Here is a 23,846-nt window from a genome sequence, read left to right on the forward strand (position 1 = left end):
AGTATCACTCATTCGTCTTCTGGGACTAAGCGGCCTTGTACTGGGTTGATTATGTTGCCTTTGTCCTGGCATTCGAAAATGACAATTGCGAGTAATGTGGACAGAACCTTTGGCGCAAGAGCTCAAATTTCATTGTTCTCATACCCTCATTTGACCAATCCAATCGCACGACGACGGGCTGTTTCACGAATCTTTGTTGACACGTTCGAGTGAACACAAAAAAATCAATCGGGCTTTCTTCCTCACTACTCTACGAGGCCTGTCAGCGGGGTGTTGAGAGAGCAACATGGATACGTTTACCACTCAGAGCCAAGCTGTTGCAGTGGATGATATGCAGATACGCTTGGTTACCTTTCAAAGATGCTCGTGGCAACCGTCACTACAACGCCATAGTTGTCGGTTAGGGCTCAAAGCGGGTGGCATGGACGTGGATATTCGTCTCAAGTGCGATGCTTCTCAAAGCAAATTTTGCTTAATTCCGACTCTATTCCCTCTGTACATCACAGCCTACATGGCGCTTAGTTACCCCGGTCCGTTTCTCTTTGTATCGAAAGGATCTAAAGCATATTCGCTGAATTCAGAGGAATACTGATAAAAGCTCAGAGAGTCGTGGCCTAAAGGAGGGATTCGACGGGATAATCCTGAATGAACTTCTTATACCCTGCTGTAGATATTGTATAGTAAATCCAGTCACACCTGCCCTAGTTTCAGTTTTTTCCCATGTCCATAGACCTAGGGTGTAACATATACCCACCTAAGAAGACCTTTAAGTCATGATGGAGATCGTGCAGGTAGATCATACGATTCAGGAAGAAATTCAAAGGTCGCCATTCGAAGGTGTCTTTCGACTTCCTAAGACCCTGTGGAACTGCGCATGCAGCTCTGTTGAGATGCTATGGATATCTATCACAGCTGCCTGGATTGCAACTGTGGTTATGCAAGAATCGAAGAGCATCGAAGAGTACCTACGCTCACAAAACGCACCACTATTACAATCCTTCTTCGATAATAGGAGTCACGTTGGTGGACTCGAGTCTTGAGGGAACAGAACATGGTGTACGGCAGCACTGAGGAGCGTCATGAAAGACGTCAGACTCCCACAATACAAGTTATTAGAACAGCCAGAAGAGTCTGCCTAATAGTTCGGCATACTAATCTGCTACTGCCTTTTTGCATGGACAGATGAAGATAATTTTCAAGTCGGTATAACTTCGAGTTTGGTTTTTGGCAGCGTCGCACGTCGTCTGTACGTATGACACTTGCTAAGTACTCGTTTATAGGGAGTCAAGTTCCGTGTAATTTTTTCGTTTGGATACTGTGAATATATAAAACTGAACGGTGGTGAGAGCACTAGCAGTAACCCCTCGAAGAGTATAAAAATAAATTGCAGTCGAACACGCTCAGGCATGATTTGGGAATGGGGTATTTTCCAATGCCTATTATTATCAAGAAGCTGGCCATCTATTTCTCATACCAGCCAACCCAGGGTTCGAAGAAGCCCAGGGCGTCTGTCGGCATCCAAACATGATCGAGACGGCACGGAAAGAAGAAGTCGGACATGAAATCGTGACATAGGACCTATCACCTATACTGATCATATTCAGCAGAAATAGGTTCAAGATGCATCAATCGTGCTCAGCTGACTGGATTAGAGAGTGGTTTGTTTGGCGCTCATTGTGTATAAGATTCTGCAAGGTGATAGGGGTTAGTATAGAGGACGAGTATGTAATGAGCGGACCCACCACTGTGAATTCGACGAGAAGCGAGGGTTTCGATGCAGAATGACATCTACGCTGAGGTGTAGGTGGTTCTTTAAATTTAAAATGGGCTGGTGGTCGTCGCATATTTCTGTGAAAGAGGGGTCACGCATGCAGTAGGTTGGAGTCATTCTCCGATGTCAGCCTTGTTGCTCCAATCCATACACGCATACAATGCATAGTTACTTTAGAAATCAAAATGAAACTATGTTCAATTACTGTACCCTACAGAAAGAGTTCGTTGCCATTTGGATTCAATAAACCTTTGTTACTAGATTGACTGGAAATTAAGAAGGTGATGAAAATCTCTATATTACTAGCTGGATCTTCTTGTGTCGTCATTTTCATAAATGACTTGACACAGAATAGCTACGATCTTATTTAAGGAGCTTACAACCTACTTATCAGCGTTGATTTTCGAAATGACCAGCTGTGGGACAAATGGTAGACCTAACCTGCCATGTAGCATGTGTCATTTAATGCATCTATTCTAGCACCCACAACGTATTCCTTCATCGGTTTTTGGTGTTCTAGTATAATCCACAAGCCTTGTACTGTACTGGAAACTGTGACACAAAAAAATCTAGGGGTGCAAATACACACTGCGCCGAAAGAAAGCTCCACAGATTTGGGGAACTTGCAATTGTGGAAGCTCAATGGAAGCTACGGATACGAAAGTGCCAAAAGAACAACAGGGGAGGTTCAAAAATAAGAACTTCTCTGAAAGCAACGTCCGAGTAGCAGGATCATGCACTAACGTATCGGATCTCTGGGGACTTCATCCATGTCATAATCATAAGCAAATATTAATTATCTAAAAAAATGTGCATTGCAAAGAGGTATAAAGAGGAGAGTAGCATCGACATATACCTTCAGAAAGACAACAACTTTCAAAGTTCACTTGAAACCAAAAGCTCAGCTTTAGCTTCAGCACATAAACACCCGAAAAACAGCAAACATGAAGTTCACCTCCGCCATCGCTCTTGTTCTCGCTGCCCTCCCCGTCATGGTTTCCTCCGCCGCGACAGGTACCAATGCAACCGACGCGTGCATCCAAGCCTGCTGCGACGCCGTTGTTCCTGGAGTCAGACCCTCTGGAAATGTCGGCAGTAAGTCACCATTCTCCAAAAAAAAAAACTATGTTAACCAACTGCGTTCCATTCAACTACTGACGACTTACACTATAAAATGAAATGAACGCTAATGATTATTTTTTTTTCTGAAACATAGTCAACTGCCATGCGGATAACACAGGCGATTGTCCATTCACAGGCCAAGTCCGCGCATGCTGCACGCGCATTGTACGTTGCTTTAGTCGTTTGTATATTAACGTTTTATGCTTGGCATGTTGACTTTGTTTGTGATTGTTTTAGGGAGGGTTTGGATCTAACAACGTCGGCACTGGCCTTGGCTGCAATTAAGTGGCCAGTGTGATATGATGTGAAGGCGTCCCGAGGCATCGGGGAAAATATGCGTAGTTGGAAGTTGGACATGAAAATTTTGCAGATAATGATGTTGCAACATTGAAATAAAAATAAAATGAAATGTGGTCAAAATTCAACGTGCATTCTCAATGAAAGTGTAAATTTTCTTATGTATCTAACTTCAACCCGGATGGGTGTGTCTGCTCTCAGCGAATTTTTTTTCTTTTTGAAATTCAAAGTTCGAGTTGAACCAGATTTCGGAGTTTAGAATTTATTTAGCGCCAACTTGGAGCCGCTGTGCCGGATGAGCGACTTGTTTCCCCGGACTTCATGCCGAATGTATGACTCTAAAGCGGTACTTCAAACCGGGTTTCTCCGCAAGGAGGTTGTTTTCACACGGGACTTTTAAGTTTTAATCACGGATGCCTCCGACGAACATTAGTCAGCTACCCGTTTCTGTTTCCTCTTATCCTTCCAACATGTTCCCCTGTTCGAGCCTCTTCTTAGCCTAGCAAACACACTCTTAGTCTTCGACATCCTCCTCTACAGTACATGTCCCCAAACCACCTCTTTATACCCAGCATGCTTGAATGCATTGCGTGCCACATCTTGGCCGAGACTCTGAGAGGGAATGTACATAACTGGCACTTGGGTGGCGAGAGCGACTCTGGAGTGTCCTCTCCTGTGTCCTGTTTCACACGTTTTATGATGGTGTTGTTTCTTTTTTAATAGTCAAGAGTCCTTCTTGGCCAGGCTGTCTCCCGTCCTCTAGCATGTCTTTGTCTCACGTTTCTAGCTCCTACCTCTGAACCGGACGAAACGCTTTGGCGACCACGATAATCGCACTTTGCAATGCTGGATGCTGACGCTGGATTCTGGCTCTGGAGGGTTGCTTCTGATTTAGATATTGCTCCTTCGCCGTCACTATTGCTGCGAGGTCAAGGACAAGTGCGAGAGCGAAGGCGGGAGGATCGCTGAGGGTGGGCGTGCATGGGCACCAAATACTTCTCCATGATAACTTACAGGTATTTTGGGGCACTGACACGTCCATATCTGCTCAGACCTACAGTGTACACGCTCGCGTGATGATTGATGGAGATGATGATGATTATTTATTTTTGTTCTTCGCCCACCCCTGCACATCTCCTATCTTCTATCTAAATCTGACGTGGTCGTCGCAGTGGTCGCAAGAGTGGTAGTGAAGGTTTCTGTGACGGCTTCGACTGCTGTATAACGCGCGGACGTCCTTCGGTATCAACAAGGACTCTGGACGTGACTAGAGCGCGAATAGGACAAGGACGGCGGGATGCGGAGGGGGCAGGCGATCGGTGTGAAGCTTGGATTAAAATGTTGACGTTGACACTTGTCAAAGCAACTCGTCTTTGCTTATAACCACCAGCCATACTTGGCTATAACCAGCAAATTCTACGGGTGGGTATACCCTCGCAGCATGGTATATTTCTTTGGATATGAAGAGGCTAAAGACGGTAATTGTATACGACGAAAGGAAGGGAAACGTAAAGCGTATACAGAGTACCGTATGTGCATGCATGTAGTGGTCCTCGAAATGCCGCCGGGATTTGCACCTGCCATCCTTGCGCCATGTCTATAGACTAAGTGCGCAAGAACAATCTAGTCGTTCACGCATAGCGTGTCTGCTGATGAGTCCCACATTTATACACTTAAGAAGACCTTTAGGTCAAGATAGTGGTCGTGCAGGTAGATCGTATGAGCCAGAAAGAAATTTGAAGGTCGACATTGTCAGACGCAGTGGAACTGCGCATACACTGAGCTCTGTTGAGATGCTACGGGTATCTATCGCAGCTGCCTCGGTTGTAACTGTGGTCATGCAATAATCGAAGAGTACCTACGCTCACAAAACGCACCACTATTACAATGCTTCTTCGATAATAGGAGTCACGTTGGTGGACTCGAGTCTTGAGGGAACAGAACATGGTGTACGGCAGCACTGAGGAGCGTCATGAAAGACGTCAGACTCCCACAATACAAGTTATTAGAACAACCAGAAGAGTCTGCCTAATAGTTCGGCATACTAATCTGCTACTGCCTTTTTGCATGGACAAATGAAGATAATTTTCAAGTTGGTATAACTTCGAGTTTGATTTTTTGCCAGCGTCGCACGTCGTCTGGTACGTATGACACTTACTAAGTACTCGTTTATAGGGAGTCAAGTTCCGCGTAATTTTTTTATTTAGATACTGTGAATAAGTAAAAATGAACGGTGGTGAGAGCACTAAGTAGCAGTAACCCCTCGAAGAGTAAAAATAAATTGCAGTCGAACACGCTCAGGCATGATTTGGGAATGGGGTATTTTCCAATGCCTATTATTATCAAGAAGCTGGCCATCTATTTCTCATACCAGCCAACCCAGGGTTCGAAGAAGCCCAGGGCGTCTGTCGGCATCCAAACATGATCGAGACGGCACGGAAAGAAGAAGTCGGACATGAAATCGTGACATAGGACCTATCACCTATACTGATCATATTCAGCAGAAATAGGTTCAAGATGCATCAATCGTGCTCAGCTGACTGAATTAGAGAGTGGTTTGTTTGGCGCTCATTATGTATAAGGTGATAGGGGCTAGTACAGAGAACGGGTATGTACCGAGAGGACCCACCACTGTGAACTTGACGAGAAGCAAGGATTCTGATGCAGCATGAATTTTGGGCAGAGGTGTAGATGGTTCGTGTTCTTCAAATTTAAAATGGGCTGTTGGTCGTCGCATTTTCCCGTGGAAAAGGGGACACGCATGCAATAGGTTGGATCCATTCTCCGATGTCAGCCTTGTTGCTCCAGTCCATACACGTATACAATCACATAGTTATTTTAGAAAATCAAAATTCAAAGCATCGAATCCTGCAGAAAATGGTCTTTCTTATTTGAATATTAACAAAGCTTTAATTTGGTAGTAGATTGCCTGGAAATTAAGAAGGTGGTGAATATCTCTAGATTAACGAGATCTCCTTACGTCGTCATTTTCCTAAATGGCTCGAAGCAAACGAATACTCAACTCCTATTCAAAGAATTTACAAACCACTTATCAGCAGTAATTTTGAAAATGACCAGCCGTGGGACGAATGGCTGACCTACCCTGCTGTGCGGCATGCGTCATTGCAAGGCATCTATTCTAGGACCCACAACGTCTTCTTTCATTTGTTTTGTGTCTTCTAGTAAAATTTAGGAGTCTTGTACTGTCCTGGACGCTGGAAGCTATGACACGGAAAACCTAAGGGCGCATGCATGCGCTGAGCCGAAAGAAAGCTCTGAAAATTTTGGGAATTTGTAATTATGGAAGTCCAATGTAAGTTACGAGTACGAAAATGCCGACACGACAGTGGGGGATGTTCAAAAATAAGAACTTCTGGGAAAGCACTGTCCGAATAGCAGTATTATGCACAGACGTATCAGATCTCTGGGGACTCCATCCAAGCAATAATCACTAACAAATATTATTGATTATCTAAAAAGTGCATTGCAAAGAGGTATAAAGAAGAGACTGGCATCGACATAACTCTTCAGAAAGACAACGCCTTTCAAACCAACAGCTTAGCTTTAGCTTCAGAACACAAACACCCAACAAACAGCAAACATGAAGTTCACCTCCGCCATCGCTGTTGTTCTCGCTGCCCTCCCCATCATGGTCTCCGCCGCCACGACGGCCACAAATGCCGCCGACGCGTGCACGCAAGCCTGCTGCGACGCTATTGTTCCCGGCGTCAGACCCTCTGGAAACGTTGGCAGTAAGTCGTTATTCTTGACAAGTTATATCATCCCGCTCGCTGCATTGCATTCAATGGGCTCTAACAATGTATGCGCTACAAAATGAATACTGATCGCTGATTGCTTTTCTGTTTTATTTCTTTTGAACAGTCAACTGCCATGCGGACAGCATTGGAGACTGTGGATTCACGGGCCAATTCCTCACATGCTGCGCGCGTATTGTACGTGACTCGCGAACTTTGATGATACCTGAAATGCAATATTGACTCTACTTTTTTGCTTGCTTGCACGCAATTTTAGGGGACCCCTGGAGCTAAGAGTGGAACTGGTCTTGGCTGCAATTAAATGGATGTGTGCCGAGGCATCGGGAAAAATATGCATATGTCGTTAGCAAAGGAAATGAAAATTACGCAGATAATGAAATGTTGATTGCCGTTGAAACGATGATGGAAATGAAATACGGTTAAGGTTCATTAACATTTTCAATGAGATTGTGATTTTTTTGCGTCTTCAAACGCGGTGCGTGTGTATACTCAGCGACCTTCTTTTTTTTTATTTGAATTTCAAAGTTCAGTTATTGGAGGTTTAAGTTTCTTAGCGCCGATTCAAAGCCGCTATGCCGGTTGATAAAGCGCCGTCACTCCGACTCCGACAAACCATTTCACATTTTCACACGGGTCCCATTATCAGTGCACAGATGCCTCCGACTACGTTAGTCAGCTCTCCTTCTGTTCTCCTCTTATCATGCACCCCTTCCCTTTGTCTCTCTTCTCTCTTCTCATCCTAACAAACACCCTCTCAGCCTTCGACCTCTTCATCTACAGTACACACCAACCAAATAACCGCTCTATATCTTATACTTGATGACCATGCCCGACATGCTTGTATGCGTTACAGTTACTCCCGGTCCAGGTGCCACAGGCTCTTGTCTGAAACTAGGCTAAGACTCCGAGTTTATACATCCGGCTCTTGGGCAGCACCAGCGACTCTTGAAGCTTGAGGTGTCTTCTTCCTCGCCTTGTTTCACACGTACAGTGATGGTGTTGTTGCTCTGTATCAAACTAAACTCACGCGCAGATGGAGATGCAAGATGAGATGGAGGCGGTGGGGGGGGGGGGGGGGGGGGGGGGGGGGGGGGGGGGTGCGTGTCCATTTCGAACCGCCTGAATTGCTTGACGAGCGCAAGCAACAAGCAGCAAGCAGAGGGGCGTGCAAGGGCACCTAGATACTTCTCAGCGATACCTTGCGTCCGCGCAGACGGAGTGTATGCGCGCGCGCGCGCGCGCGTGTGTGCGTGTGTATGTGCGCGTGATTATATTATTGCGGGAGATTAGGGAAAGGTGATCGTTTGCCCGCCCCTAACATGCCTAGTTTCTGCTCCTAGTTTCTGGATTCTCGCTTCTGGATTCTGGATTCTGGATCCTGGGATCATCAACATCAACTTGAGGACAGGAGGTTATAGTGCGACGAGGGAGGGGGCGTGCAGGGCACCTAGATGATACTTTGTCAGCAACACTTCACAGACACGTCCGCTCAGCGTATATGCGCGCGCGGGGGTATACGTGTGTCAGTGATTATTGCGGGAGATGAATTTTTAACTTCGGGGTTGTACTCGCCCCCCCCCCCCCCCTCCCCCCCTCATACTCATATTTCTAGTCTCTCCTCCTAGGTTATGGCTTCTGTCTTCTGTCTTCTATATTCTGGCTTCTGGCTTCTGGCTTCTGGATCCTGTCTCATGGAGTATGGGGAGATCAATATCAACGCGAGGACAGGAGGTTATAATGCGCAGAGCGGATGGGCGTGCAGGGCAGATAGATGATACTTCTTCAGCAAACATCTCACGGATTCGAATACGTGCGTCTGTGATGATTGCGGGAGATAAATTTAACTTTGTCTCCTTGCCCGCCCCTCATCCTCGTACCTGGATTTTGGACCCTGGGGAGATCAACGCGAGGACGGGAGGTTATAGTGCGCCGAGGGAGGGGAGGCGCGTGCAGGGCGCCCGAGTTGATTCTCAGCAAAACTTCACGGATATGAATACGTGAGTCTGTGATGATTGCTGGAGATAAATTTGACTTTTGTCACCTTGCCCGCCCCTCATCCTTATCCTCATCCTCGTATTTCTAGTCTCCAGTTTTCTCTTCGTCTTATTAGCGCCTGGCTTCTGGATACTGGATCATGGGGAGATCAACATCAACGCGAGGGCGAGGGCGGGAGGTTATAGTGCGACGGCGGTGGGGAGGGGAGGGGCGTGCAGGGTAGATAGAGTATTCTCAGCAACACTTCACGGATGCGTCTGCTTAGCGTGTATACGTGCGTCAGACGTCTGTGATGATTGCGGGAGATGAACTTTACGCGGGTGCCTTGTTCGCCCCCCTTTTCCTTTTCAACTTGTGTCTCCTAATAGTGCCTTCTAGTGTTTTCTAGGCATGTTTAATTCCTAGGCAGATCAAGGTGAGGGTATACAGGATACGCGGGGAGGACCCGGGCGTGTAAGTGTAAGTGTAATGGCTCTTTGGATCTTTACTTGTACTAGTACTTCTTGGACTTTGTAATAGCTTGCTAGTTTGGCGGAGTTGAGCTTGGACTTGGACTTGGAGTTTGGAATCTGGAGTTTGGAGTGTATGCGCTCTGTGTGTGCGTGCAGCAAAAACGCAAACGTAAAGCGTGAAGAGGGAACTGTCTACCATACTACTACATAACATGCGTACAAAAGTGCTATTTACATATATGTATGTATGTGATAGCCCATGAGATGAGGCTGCTGAGTACGCGATCATGCCTATACCCATGTCCGGTTCTAGATCTAGAGTGTGGTCCAGTCCAGTCCAGCCTAGTCCGAGTCCGAGTCCTCTTGACCCGCATCTGGGTTATCCTCATCGCCATGTCTATCGCTATCAGCGCAGGGTGTAATAGAACCATCTCATCGTCTTACGGTCTTACGGTCTTACGGTCATGTAGTGATTCTTGGTGATAAGATACCTGACGAGTAAGAGGTTAGGAAGGAAGGAAGGTGGTTTGGAGATGGGTTAATAAGTCGAGGCTCAAAGTTAAGGCCTTGAGACTCGAGGGGACATGGTGGGTAGCCGTAGATGCTAGTGGTTCATGGAGGTTAGATATTAGATATTAGATATTAAATTGTCGATGGACTAGGAGGGGGAGGGTGGATGGCGTGATACTGGTACAAGTAGTATACAAGGGGTGATTTCGAGAATCGCCTTCGAGAGTCGTTCCACTCTTTCAGTTTTCAGAGTCAGAGTCAGAGTCAGAGGCACTGGGTCTGGGTTTGGAACGCGGGATGTGGGGGATGCAGTTGTGCACTTGCAGTGTGCACTGCTCGCGATCGATCGAGTCTGACCGACGGGATTGATTGAGTTGATATTGATATTGATATTGGAGCTGTCGCGACCGCGACCGCGAGTCGCCGCTGCCAGGCTGGGAGTATATAGGTCCGTAGGAGGGGTGAAGGGTTGAAGTGAAGGGTGTACATAATACTAGTACCTAATTTAATATATCATATATCATCGTTCGCGAGGGGTCGCAACAACCGCGCGGGAGTGTTGTGTCGTGTGTCGGCATGCCATGTGGGGTTTAATCGATGTCATTGTAGTTGTAATGTGCCTCAGCGTTGGGCAGTTGGAGTAAAGAAATTATTTTAATAGCGGGCGGGAGGGATGCGGGTTATAGGCGCAGGCACACCCGCTCCGTCATAAATCACAATCACAATCACAATCACAATCACAGTCATACGACAGTGTACATAAATGCTGTCTGAACTCTGAAGTCTGTCGATTTTCATTTTTTGCTCCGAGCTTTTTTGATCGCCTCACCTCATCCAATACGTACGTACGGTAACATCACACCAACACCGCTCCGCCGATCTTGGTTTTAGTTTAGATTCAGTCAATACCTCCCGGCCCTCCTTCCTAATTCTCTCCTCTCCTGAATCCCGCCTTGTGCAGTTTCACTACCACCACCACCACCTCGCCTCCCTCCACTCCTCCCTCCACTACCACTACCACGCCCACCTCTCCTTACTCCCCTTGCTATCCCCCGCTACACGCAACGACGACGACGATGACCGTCAAACGAACCCCTTTCTACAGTGAGTCCCCTCTCCCCCCTCCCTCGGAGCTAATTATAGCCCCTATTCCTCGTTATGCTATGCATGTTGGATACCCCGCCAAGAGATGCTGAAGTTGAACACTCGAACGCTGACGCTGACGCTTCTTTCCTCTATGTCTACCTATCTGCCTCCTCCAATGTGCAACTCGCAACTCGCAACTTGCAACTTGCAACCCTGCCCACCCGCCCACTCGCCCTATTCGCTATGCTACGCCCGCCCGTCCTGTTCGATGTGCTACGCCCGCCCGTCCTGTTCGATGTACTTCGGTACTACGTCTACCAACACACAAACGAAACGCATGAACGTACTACAACCGTGTAAACTCTCCAACACTAACCGCACCGACACCAAACGCACAAACTCAATCCCAACCCAAACCAAACTCTGCAACGCCAAACCCAAACTCTGCAACGCCAAACCCAACCCCAACCCCAAATGAAACGCAAACTCATACGAAACCCAACCGCATACGAAAACCCCAACCCCAAACGAAAAGGCCTTGCGCTCTTCACAGCCGTCCTCCAAAGCGTGTTTGGCGTCCTCGCGGGATTCGTGAATGGGCGGAGTCCGTACCTCTGTGCGTCTTGTTTCTTGTTTCTTTTGTGGTTTTTGGTTCTGTTTTGTGGTTCTGGTTTTGGTTGTGGTTCTGTTTTGTGGTTTCTGGCTTTTGGCGTTTTTTTGTGTTTTATGGGTGTTTTATGGGTGTTTTATGGGTGTTTTTTTGGCGTTTTTTTTTTTTTTTTTTTGCTGTTTTGTGAGTTTTGTTTTGTCTGTGTTTTCTGTTCCGCGTCTGTTTCTGTTTTGGCTGTACTCTGTTTTTTCGGTGTTTTGTCTGTGTTTTTGGTGTTTCGGTATTCTCTGTTCGCCTTCTCGCTGTTCTCTCTTCCCTCCTCACTCTCTCTTTTCTCTTTCTTTTTTCTGCCGCTGGAGGTTTGCTGGTGCCTTTGATTTTACCTTCTTCGGCTCTAGCTTCAGTTTTGTGCTTTGGTTTTGGGGTTTTTCTTTCCATCTTGTGATTGCCTTGGCTCTATTTCGCGGTTCCCCTTCATTTTCACTCCATTTCCTCCATTTCCTTCGTTTTCCTCGTTTCCTTCGTTTCCTTCGTTTTTTTTTTTTTGGATTTGGATTTGGCTTTGGCTTTATTTTATTGCGGACGGTTTGACGGGAGGCTGACTTACTCTTTACTCTTTATTTTTACTCTAACTACACTCGACTCGACTGACTCGACCGACTTTCCTACTACAACGCACGCACTACACGCATTCACTACACCCAACACCCAACACGCACCCAACACCCAAACCCCCCCCCCCCCCCCCCCCACACACACACACACACCCAACCCAACGCGCAAATGCGAACACAGACATATTCGGCAAACTAGCCGGTGCACTCTCGATCGCGACGTGGGTGTGGATCGCTATTCTGTGAGTCCCGTCAGATATTGTTTGATGTAATGTGTAATTTCGGTGGTATATTTTTGGTGTGGAGTTGGTGTTGTTGCGCCGTGTGTAGTGTGTAGTGTGTTGCCATTTGACTGCACTGGATTGGATTGGACTGGATTGGCGCTTACTCTCTTTTTTTCTCTTTTTCTCTCGACTCTCTCTCGATGTTATATCCCCTTTGCGTCTCGACGCGACTCAACTCAACTCAACACTCAACTCGACTCAACACCCAACTCAACTGAACGCGTCCAAACACGTCCAACCCCATCTAAACCCGCCCATTGAAACGCCGTGACTATGCACACCAACTGCCAACTCCACCCTTCGTCTTCGCCCTCGCCGTCATGTATTTACATTCGCGCCTGTGCTTATGCTCGCGCTCGGCCTCGCGCGTGTACTTGTACTTGTACTCGCGCTCGTGCATACGCTCACGCATATACGAATACACGAATACATGCCCACACACACGCATACACGCGAACAAACGCACGCTACCCACGCATACCCACACACGCCTACACGGAACAAACGCACGCGCGCACGCGCACGCGCATCATACAGCCTACGATTCAACAAACGCCCGCAATCAAGCCACTTCCTGTGTCGCTCCTATGCGCACTTTACGTCGTTTGTGGTTTTTGCTGTTGTTTGGGTTGGTGAGTTCTATGTCTTTGGGTTTTGTGTGTTTTGGGATATAGTGTATCTCTTTTTACTGTGTACTGTGCACTGTTATCTGTGCCCTGTCCTCGAGTTTCGTTTCACTGTTCCCGATTTTTTTTTTTTATTCAAATTCCCATTTTGTTTTATTGTTTTATTCCAATACCCACTCCATATCCCCGGTTTTCCACTCCTACTTATAATCATACTCATATCCCTACCCCTTCCTTGTCCTTGTTCTTGTGTACTTGTGTTCTTGTGTCTGTCCCTCCTTCTCTGCGTTCCCATTTCAATTGATGTTTTTTTTTTCTATTCCTCTATTTCTATTTGATCTCATTTCATCTAACTGACTTGTCTTTCTCTCTCTCTCTCGCCTCCCTTCCCCGCTCCCCCTCTCTCTCACATCACATCCACACACCCATCCCACATTACCCCCTCCTCCTCTCACATTGCCATCACCATCAAAAATCAAATAAAAAATCACATCAAAAAAAAAAAATTCAAAAAACACCAGCAACAGGAATAATGCTAGCAACCCAAATGCCATACGAATGCAGCGCCAAAACGCTCTGGTGCGCCGCGGCGAGCTTTTCGAGCGCGTTGGGCTTTTGTACGGGTGTTTTGTGTGAGTTGTTTTCTGTCTCCCTCTCTCTCTCTCTCTCTCTCTCTCTCTCTCTCTCTCTCTCTCTCTCTTTGAGAAATTGGTTTTTTGGTATTTTTTTTTGTGCCTTTGTGTGTGTGTTTTTCTTTCTCCTTTTTTTTGGGAGGGGGTCGTTTTTGGGAGCGTTTTTTGGGTTTTTTTTTTTTTTTTCGTTGTTCTCGCGTCATCTGGCGCCTCGCGTCTGATATCCCGGTTAACGGTTAGCGCTTGGTGGTTAGCGGTTGCGAACTGGTGCTCAGCGCTCAGACCCAGACCCAGACCCAGACCCAGGCCGAGAACGGGAGCGAGAACGAGAGTGGGACTTGGCCAGCCACTTTATCACGCTCACGCTCACCCTCACGCTTCGGTGTCTTCTGCCTTCTCCAACGAAGGCGAAGTGGAAGTGTAGAAGCAGAAGCGCAGAAGTAGAAGTCGAAGAGCAAGCGCTGAACTTGAGTGCAGAAGTTGGAAGTTGGGAAGTAAAGGGGCACGTCCGTGTCGTTTTTGACGATGACACGCGCACGCACGTATCACATCAGGCTGATTGCTTCGTTGTGTGCTCTCGTAACGTTGGGTTGGGTTGTGTTGCTTTGGGATAGCGACGGAAATCGCTGTCTGATTTGTCCTCTATCCCTGGGATTTGAAGCCGGGACTTGATTACAGCAGCGTAACGTCTCTCTTTTATTCTTTTTTTTTTCTCTATTTTTCTCTATATTTGTGGTTCGTTTGGATTTGGATATGTTGCTGATCACTTTTTTTTTTACTTTGTATGACTCCTGCCTCTATCTCTAACAACACCAACGAAAAAACCAAAAAAAAAAAACAGCCATAGCAGCCGCATACATAATCTACACACACGCCTCCGCCTCGGGCGCGGGGCTCTCTGTGAACGTGGCGCAGATTGATAAGCGCGAGCGGGAGGTTGAGGATGTTGATTTTGGGTGTGGGTCGCCTTGATGAGGCTAGATGGTTCCGGATGGGAGTTGCTAAAGTGCGGAGCGTTTGAGTTTGAAAGGAGAAGGAGGTGGGCGGGCCGCGGTGTAGATGAAGTGATGCCTTTTTGCTTTTGTTTCTTTTTTTTCCTTTTTGGTTTTTTGTGATTTTTGATGATTGACGATGGCTTGCAAGACGACGACGACGGCGGCGGCGGCGGCGATGACCTTTCCTTAATCCTTCTTCACTTCCCCCTTTATCTCATCTCATATACAGCGCTCTCCAACCATCATCCCCTTCTCATTCTATGTCGTCATTATTATTCTCCGTCCCCCTCTCCCTCTCTTGTGTTTTGTTGTTGTTTGCCTGTTGTTCGTTGTCTGTCCGTTTGTCGGTTGTTTGTTTGTTGTCGTTTGTTGTTGCTATACCATATCGCTCTCACATACCCACCCCCACCCCCACATCCACATCCATCCATACCCACACTCCACCACCCCGCCACCCTCCATCCCACCCATCCCATCATGCATCCCATCCCTTCCCCTTCCCAACACTTCACATCCCATATCATCCCATCACACACCCGGCTGACTGACCGACTGATCGCGCGACAGCCAGTCCCTGTACGACCCTATTTCATCCCTATTTCGTTTCGTTCTTACCTCTACTCTACTCTACTTCACCTCTACTTCACCTTCGCCTTCGCCTTCAAAGCTTCAGCCTTCAAGCTTCACCGGTCACCCTTCACATTCACCTTCACGTTCACATTCAAGGTCTCGCCGCGCCGCACTGGTGACTGGCATCACATGTTATTCTACTCATACATGCCCTCCGCCTCCGCCTCTTCCAAATCGGTATTTGATGATGCCCCATCATCCATTCCCGCCTTTAGGTTCAAGATCGAATCCGAGTCCTCTCATTTGTGCGGCTGGTAGTTGGTTCGTTCCGGTTATTATTTGACCAACTCAACTCCAGCGGCATATCGAGCTTCGAGCATCGAGCATTGAAACTCGGTTCTCGCTTCATCGCCTTGCTGAGCCGCCCTTGCTGATACATCCCAATCCCCAACTCCACGCATACATCCATCCATCGTGTTCTTCGCCGCTGTATATAGTATATAGTATATCATCATAAACCCACCACTGCATTATAGACTTTTCTTTGTTCCTAGTTTCCATTTTGCGTTTTCCGTTTTCTTTTCATCTTACTTTTTCCTGTTCGATTCGGCTGTTTTCTAGTAAACTTTTTTGGTCTCTTTTCTTTTTTTTTTCTTGGTCCTTAGTAGGTCCTTAGTACGGGTACAGTTAATTGTCCTTGAAGTGAAAAGTAAAAGTAGGTTAAATACCACCACCACCACAACGCTACCGCCAGCCTGAGTAACAGTTTGGTCCTGCGTGTCGTAACTCGTTTACGTTGCCGTTTATTACGAGTACGTGTGTCTTGCGTCTTGCGTCTTGCATCTTGCCACTGGAGGCGTCGGATCGGACTGCGCACGAAGGGATGGTGGTGGAAGCTTCTTGAGTCTGCGCTACACAATGTGCGGGAGTCTATCTACATGGTCACGTGACTAACGACCGAATCCCCTAGTACATGTTCCCCCGTCCCACAAAAGCAACGTCCGCGTTGCAACAAAAACACAACCCAAAATAAAAAAATGAAAATATACTAACTAGAAATCCCCTTCAAACGAGCCTTGACTCGGCGTATGAAGCCTCGAAATCGTGTGGCTGATTTTCCAAAAGACGGAAGACAGAAAGAGCGAACCGGCTTGTAGCTTTGCGAGTGCAACAAGGGTTTGTCTGAATGCGATTCGGGAACTCGAATTTGTGTGGTAGATAAAACTGTAGTCGAGGTGGGTCTGCTTGGTGGCTGAGAATAGGGAATACGGGTGGCTGTCACCAAACCAGATGAGAAGTGCTCGGAAATTGGTGATGGACTGTGGCAACGTTGGAATCGGCGATGAATGGAGCTGAACGGATTGGGAGTGATTCGGAGGGGTGAATATGGATAGGATTGACCGCCCGTAATAAGAAAGGAGGATCCAATGAACATGGGGTGAGTGGTAGGGCATGCCTCCCTGGCCCACCTATTTTTCGGCTTTTTGCTGGCAGATGGAAACTGAGGGGTGGCGGTCTCAGGTAGGAAAGGTGGCGGAAGTGTGGAAGTGAGGGTGGGCGAAACCAAAGGGCCCGATATACCAGTCAGAGACGCGGGCCCCATGGGTGAAAATTTTTTGAGGGGTCCTAGGACCAGGATCTTGTGATGGTAAGGATACGAAGATGAAGGGACAGACTGTAGCATTCCAGAACCATATATTCCTGCAGCTCAGTAACCTGTAACCCTCTAACCCGTTTACTGAAACTGAATGCCGAAAACTGTAGACTGAAAACTGAATGCTGAAAACTGAAACTGAAGACGGAAGGCTGAAGGCGGTACACGGATAGTGCGGCTGGTCTGATACGGCAAGGTCGTGTCGAATTGCTCTGTTGTCACCATATGGAGGCGTCGGATCGGACTGCGCACGAAGGGATGGTGGTGGAAGCTTCTTGAGTCTGCGCTACACAATGTGCGGGAGTCTATCTACATGGTCACGTGACTAACGACCGAATCCCCTAGTACACCACTTTCCACTTGCCACTTTCCGCACGCTTTGAAATCATTTTTTATGTTATCGCAAAAGTATATCTTCACCCTCCTCGTCGTCATCATCGTCAACATCATCATTTTGGACATACACACATCCTTTTTGCCTTGCTTTGCTTTACATTGGTCCTTGGTCCTCGGTCCAGTCTCATGCACACATTTCTTATAAGTTACACGCATCACAATTCATATACATCATCGACGCATTTGAAGTACATACATACATGTTACATACATCAGTTACTTACGCAGTATGGATGTTTAATTCATTTTCATCCAGGCTGTTGGAAATTCTGACCGGGTAAAATTTGAAAGGTCTGAATCTGGAGTCGAGACGATGTGAGTTTTGTTACTGTATTAATACATGTGGATCCTCGCTCGCTGGGCAGACGGTCCAGGGATTAAGTGAAATATGCCATCTGGCCACATGGGAGTGTGTTGAGCTAGTAGTTGCGGGAGGATACCCGAGCTACATACACCTCGGAAAATCACCACCTAAGATCTATAGCGCACACACTGTATAACTTGCGTATCTATGCGCCTGACGGCTCGCCTTACCTCGAGCCTTGGCTTCCCTTCATTATACTTCGACGACAGCATTTTTTTTTTGTATGTATCGACTTTCCGTGTCTCCCTCTGCTTCTGCTTCTGCGTCTGTTCTCAGTGGTCAGTGGTCAGTGATAATTAAAGTAGAGACCGCACGAACGACGAGTGACGAGTAAGTGACGAGATTGTACAGGACTATAGTACAGCACAGGTGCGCTGGGCTGCGCAGGACTGCACTGGACGGGATGGGATGTGCTAGCTGCTTCGACACGCCACGTCGGATGGGTAACATGGCCTGACACCACGTACCACGTACCACGTACCACGTAGCTTTCAGCTTGCTAGCTTGCCAGCACAGCACAGATACGGACGGCGGACGGCGGATGGCGGATGGCGGACGGCAGCACCACGATTCAGACTAGCCGAATCGCCAGTAAGTCTCACTCTTACTCTCTTCAACGCGGAATTTTTTTTTTCCATACGCAAATCCATACGCATATGCGTATGCGTATGCGTATTTTTTCGTTCTTTTCATTTCTTTTGATTTTGATTTTATCTTTTTCCAATTTGAATGTGTTACCCTTTACCCGTCCATTTACGTTTCTGCTCCCCAAAAAATCCATTCAAAACCACCAAAACACAAACACCAAGATAGAAAAAAAAAAAAGAAAGTCAGCTACGCTTTTCTCCAAATAAGAAAAAAAAAGACCGGGGTTGGTCGAAGACTCACAGATTCATGTACATACATACACCCCTCCCCTCCACTCCACTCCACTCCCATTTTTGACATAACATAACATAACATAGAAAACCCCGAATCCCCATTCCGACTCCCCTTCCCGAATCCCCATCCCCATCCCACAGCACACCCCCATCCACACCCACAAACCACACCCCCAAAACAACTATGACTTGCCGCCCTTCTTCTTCGCAGCGGCCTTGGCCTCCTTCTCCTTCTTGGCCTTTTCCTTGGCGGCGTCTTCGATGGCGATCTGGTGCGCCTTTTCGTTTAGGCCTAGGCGGTTGCGTGCGATCTGGGTGGGTGGGGATGGGATGGGAGGTAGATGGACGGGGGTGCGGAGGTAAGTAGAAGTGGAAGGTGGGTGGGCGACGCAAAATAGGATAGAAGATAGAATATGGAAAGGGTGTAAGAGGGTGAGGGTGGGAGGGACGGAGGGTGAGGAGAGCGTTCGTTAGCCTCGCGTATAACAAAACTGATAACCTACACGACGTACCTCATACGCGTAGAACTATTCGAAAAAAAAATCGAATGTTAAACCCAATTCATATCCTACCCAATCATTCACTCAAATAAAACGCGTACCTGTATCCGGGTAACTGAAATACCAAAAAAAAAAAAGAAAAAGAAAAACAGAGAAACGCGTGAGCAGAATGATTCACACTACTCTTTGATGATAATGGAAAGGAAAAGAAAGGAAAAGGGAGGGAAAGATAGATGATAGATGATAGACAAGACATACCGAAGATGGTGTTGGACTCGCCGTATTCGTCGCGCGCGTCGGTGCGAATGAGCGAGCCGAAGTTGTAGTCTTTGACTTTGTCCTTGTAGCTGTGGGAAGGGAAGAAGCGGGATCGAGCAAGTGTGAGTTGAGATTAGATGGTTTGGTCAATGGGATGATAGAGAGTGGGTTGATAAGATTGCGGAGGAAGAAACCTCGAGAGCGATTTGTATACATATTGCCATTGCAGACAGATCAACGGCCGACCATCGCCCACCAAAAAAATCGGGTGTACAAAGGGGGGGTGGGGGGAGAACAGAGCGCGAATTAGACTGGAATGACGAACCTCTCGATGAAAGTACGCCAGCGGTTCTTCCCGTCCTTGCTCTTCATCCAGTCTTCGTCGATCTTGACGAGCTTTTCGTATGGCTCCTGGTTGAGCTCGGGGAACGTAGCCATCAGATGGTCGAAGATCTCGTCATCGTATCTGCACACAAACCATAAGTCTGCCTGTCGAGTCGGGAGGGGAAAGTGGCACGAGATGCGAAGAAACTGACTTGGTGAGCTTGAGATCCTTAGGGTTGACTTTTTCGAGGAGGTTCCAGTACGTCTGTTATCAATAAGTATCGTTTGGGATAGAGAGAGGAGCGGCGTGTGAGATGAGATGGGTTGGGGTAAGAGAGTGGACGAGCGCCACGTACCTGAGCCTGTTCGACAGCTTTCACAGCGAATCTGCAGGTGCGCGACGACAGCGACGACGACGAGGGCGCAAAACGAAACGGCGTAAACGAACACGCAGGGTATATGTACGACAAAAACGAAACGATGCGTTCGGGGGAACACAACTCACTGTTTCTCGATCTGCAACAGAACAGATCAGGACACGTATTCAATCAGAAACAGAAACACGCGCGATTGGACTCCAAGAAAGAAACGGAATCAATCGCGAAATAAAGGAGAGAGAGCTGACGGACCTCCATGAGATTCTGGGCATTGTTAGGGTCGAATTTGCCAGCCATGGTGCCCGTCGTTGGTTGTCGGTGTGGTTCAAGTGAGAGGAGAGGCGTTGGGTCAAATTGATGATGATGTGGCAGTTTTCTGAGAGTTGTCGGGGATGCTCCGGGGGCTTATACTTAGCCTAGTGATACGCCTTTGGAACAAGGTCGACTACAATTTCACACTCATCAATCTGTCGCCATGTGACCTTTTTGCCCACTGTGGGAGTTCATCCTGACCATCTTTCGAGGTTAGGGTTCCGCTATGGTTATCCTAAGATTGGGCTCATCAGAAACCAGCACCCTTACGTAATCAATGGGCTTGGCGCCAAGAGCGGCCAAAATCCAGCTCGAAAAAAAAATCAAAAGTTATGTTGACGGAAAATGGTTTCAGACAAAAAGTTTAAAAAAAAAAAATTCATAAATGTGCATATACAATCCTTACTACTAGCCTTTATGCCCACAATAATAGAATTACACCTCAGAGGTCAAATTGTAGTCTCTGGAAGTCCATAATGAGTCTGAGAGGTATTACTTAGGCGTGACTTATTGTCACGTGTGGTCACGTGTACCATTATATAAGCGGCCAAAAGAACATTGTCAAATTTTCGAAAATCTCCCAAACTCGAGAAAACACCATTTCTGACGTGTTAGACTAAAAAAAAAGGAAAAAAATTAAAATCTTTATAACTTCTTGAGATCAAAATTTTTTTGAAAAAAAAAACCACAGATGTGTTCAAAGAAGCATAACCTACATATCTGTGGTTCAAAAATGTAGAATAGTGTGAGTGCAGAAGGGTTGAAAAGGTTCGGAGGTAAGCCAACTTTTGCTTACCTAAGGGGGTGCTGGTTCCTGATGAGCCCAATCTTAGTCATTCCATCTTGAAGAGAACCGAACGACCTGCGCAGCGACCCTGCTGGGAATCAGCCATTTTATACCGCATGCATGGAGACAGGGCGTGCATATCGGAAAGATGACAAAAAAGATCGCGAGAGATAACGATTCACGGTGAGCGGGCAGGCCTTTCGTCATCGCGGAGGGCGGCACATCAGCGACAGCCTCAGTTCGTCGTTGCGGATGGATGGGTTCAAGATAGCTCAGAAGAAAGTAAGGATTTTCACTCTTCGGGTGTATGTTCGGAGCTGATAAGATATTTCTCTAGTTTCCGATCGCACGAGATAGGGGTTATACGTCGAGGTCCACCTCGTTGTGATCAGAAAAACCGCTTCTACGTCGAAAAAGTAAAGTGCACTCCTCCATATGAGGAGGTATTGGACCCGAGCCATATCCGTATGAAATGTTTCACTAGAACTTCGCAGACGCCACTCGCAAACCTCTGATGCTGTGAAATGACTCACGCCGCCCTGAATTGAGAGAAAACACTCACCCCTTGGCTGCCTCGAGGTTGGATCAGGGTAGTCGAGTGATGTCTACTTGACGATTGCACCCAATGACTCATAGAAAGAGATCCTGGAGCTTGCGTTTTCTCACAACAAAACGAACGGGTTTCGTCCAAAATGGCCATCGATACGCCCAAGGGTAAGGTAGCCTAGGCAAGAAGCCTGTTATTCGTGTCAAGAAGTTTTCCTCAACGATACCGGAGCGAGAGATGCAAGCAGTCCAACGCCAGCCTGACCATCGACGACGACCTCCCTTTTCACACTGGGATCCAATCAAAACACCGTAAAGCCTCCAAATTTCCGAGGTAATGGTAAGGGAGGAGGAAGAGTCTCGGGCCATCACAGAATTTTCAAGAAGGCATTCTAATTCCACCTATACGTGTCGCCGCCCATCGACAACGAGGCACTATCACCTTCCCGTGAGTACCATCTAACCCCCTTTAATCCATGACGACAACGAAGAACAGGGCACTCCTCTTATCAACCTGTCGCTGATTGCTATCGATCCGTAGAAGCCTCGGTCACACCCACTCCTCTGATAGTTTTTCCTGAGCACGTCCTGCCTTGAAATCCAAATCTGGAAATTAGTTGCAAGTTCATGGGTGCCATGATGTTGATATGTCGCGAATAATTCGGGGGCCGGATGTGCCGTTCTTACTCATCTACAACACACAAGTCGAGTGGCACCTTGGGACAACTTGGGAAGAACCAGCACATGCCCCAGGTATAAAGCCCCGTCCAGCTGGCGTTCATTCTCCACAAACCCCCAAAGCCTGCTATGCGATGAAGACTACATCGCGTCCTTAGAGGACGCTGATTCAATCCTCATCGACATGGCAGCAGGCCGCAAACAAAGGTGCGTCGTTGTGCCGCTCGTTGTGGCACTCGTACTAACATGCTCTCCACATACACAGGCCTTTACGATCGCTCACCGACGATCGTACTATCGGCATCGCGCAGCCAAACGGCAGCGCGGTGTCGATAAAGGTCTCCGTCGCTTCGGCGACGTGAGGCACTGCCATCGAGCATACACGCTCGGTGGCAAAGCTCGATCGACGGCATGGAGCCGTCGACGAGGTCAGTGGTCTCTACGACCACTTTGGCCGGCGCGGCACAACTGCCCGCTGGTCCACTAAGCACCAAGTGAGTACTTCTTGTCATCGATGGCTTTTCGTGGCTAACTTTCTTCCGCGTCGTGTTCAGACATCGATGAAGTCTATGGCTAACCGTGTGCCTCAAGATGTAAGTCCTTGATTTCTATCGTACCACCACTATACTCACTGTATGCCGCCACATCGCTAGGTTCCACAACTATCAAATGAAGACATTATGCGTGCGTCAAGGTATGTTTCCGTCTTCATCGATGTTCCCGAGATTTTATCTGACCTACCTTCGTTTTATAGATTTCTTTTACTGTGTGCCTCAAATACACGACTGCGATGAGATATGTATGGCCCCACGTTGAAGGGGCCATCGACTACTTTGGCCGGCTGTAGTAGAAATAACAGCCGGCCCATTAAGTTTTTGTGAGTATCCCTCCTTTCCGATATCGTCGACAGCGCTAATCGATAACACTTCCATTCAGATAATTATCTACTATGCTCGAACGACGCTCTAAAATACCACAGTACGTGAACTGCAAAATATCCCCACATCCCCACATCATCGATGATTGAACCCTTCTCTAACGAGAAGCAGGTATACAACATCGATTCCCTCCCCCTCCCCCCTCTCCCCCAAAAAATATACTACTCATCCATTGCCCCCCCATTCCCCAAATCGCCCCTACCCCCTTCTACCGTTCCCCAGTCAAGCCTGCCGGGTAGGGCAGGACTTGGCTGGCAAGGGAGCTCGAGCGGTAATGGCCAGGCCTCTCGCGTTGCCAAGCGCGATTGTAGGCCGGCACTGTTGTTCTCGCAAGAGAACAACAATGGAGTCTCTGATGGAGACTCACACATCGCTGGATAACAGCGATCACAACCTCTTCGATCCGTGCTCCGAAAGGAGCCCGGTTCAAGTGGGATTTTTTTTTCCGAGGAGAGGGTGGCTCCCGAGTTGGGAGCCATCCTTGTGCAGCC

The 23,846-nt window shown here is 47.6% G+C and overlaps 3 protein-coding genes across 3 annotated transcripts; 2 read left to right on the forward strand and 1 right to left on the reverse strand.

The window, feature by feature from the left end:
- Positions 1–2,715: 2,715 nt before the first annotated feature.
- Positions 2,716–3,178, forward strand: JR316_0012999 (uncharacterized protein; the record flags this gene model as incomplete). The annotated part of the gene is made up of 3 exons (XM_047898614.1): positions 2,716–2,866; positions 2,988–3,058; positions 3,131–3,178. 3 exons carry the CDS (start codon positions 2,716–2,718, stop codon positions 3,176–3,178), a joined length of 270 nt encoding a protein of 89 aa, XP_047742162.1.
- A 3,613-nt stretch (positions 3,179–6,791) lies between these two features.
- JR316_0013000 (uncharacterized protein) lies at positions 6,792–7,165 on the forward strand (the record flags this gene model as incomplete). The annotated part of the gene is made up of 2 exons (XM_047898615.1): positions 6,792–7,010; positions 7,073–7,165. The coding sequence occupies 2 exons, from the start codon at positions 6,792–6,794 to the stop codon at positions 7,163–7,165; spliced, it is 312 nt and encodes a 103-aa protein (XP_047742163.1).
- Positions 7,166–18,817: 11,652 nt separating this feature from the next.
- JR316_0013001 (Protein PBDC1-like protein) lies at positions 18,818–20,391 on the reverse strand (the record flags this gene model as incomplete). The annotated part of the gene is made up of 9 exons (XM_047898616.1): positions 18,818–18,946; positions 19,148–19,162; positions 19,237–19,250; positions 19,394–19,482; positions 19,719–19,859; positions 19,930–19,982; positions 20,074–20,104; positions 20,223–20,233; positions 20,347–20,391. The coding sequence occupies 9 exons, from the start codon at positions 20,389–20,391 to the stop codon at positions 18,818–18,820; spliced, it is 528 nt and encodes a 175-aa protein (XP_047742164.1).
- Positions 20,392–23,846: the final 3,455 nt, after the last annotated feature.

Source organism: Psilocybe cubensis, chromosome 13 (assembly GCF_017499595.1).
Source record: "Psilocybe cubensis strain MGC-MH-2018 chromosome 13, whole genome shotgun sequence".
Classification (NCBI taxonomy): domain Eukaryota; kingdom Fungi; phylum Basidiomycota; class Agaricomycetes; order Agaricales; family Agrocybaceae; genus Psilocybe; species Psilocybe cubensis.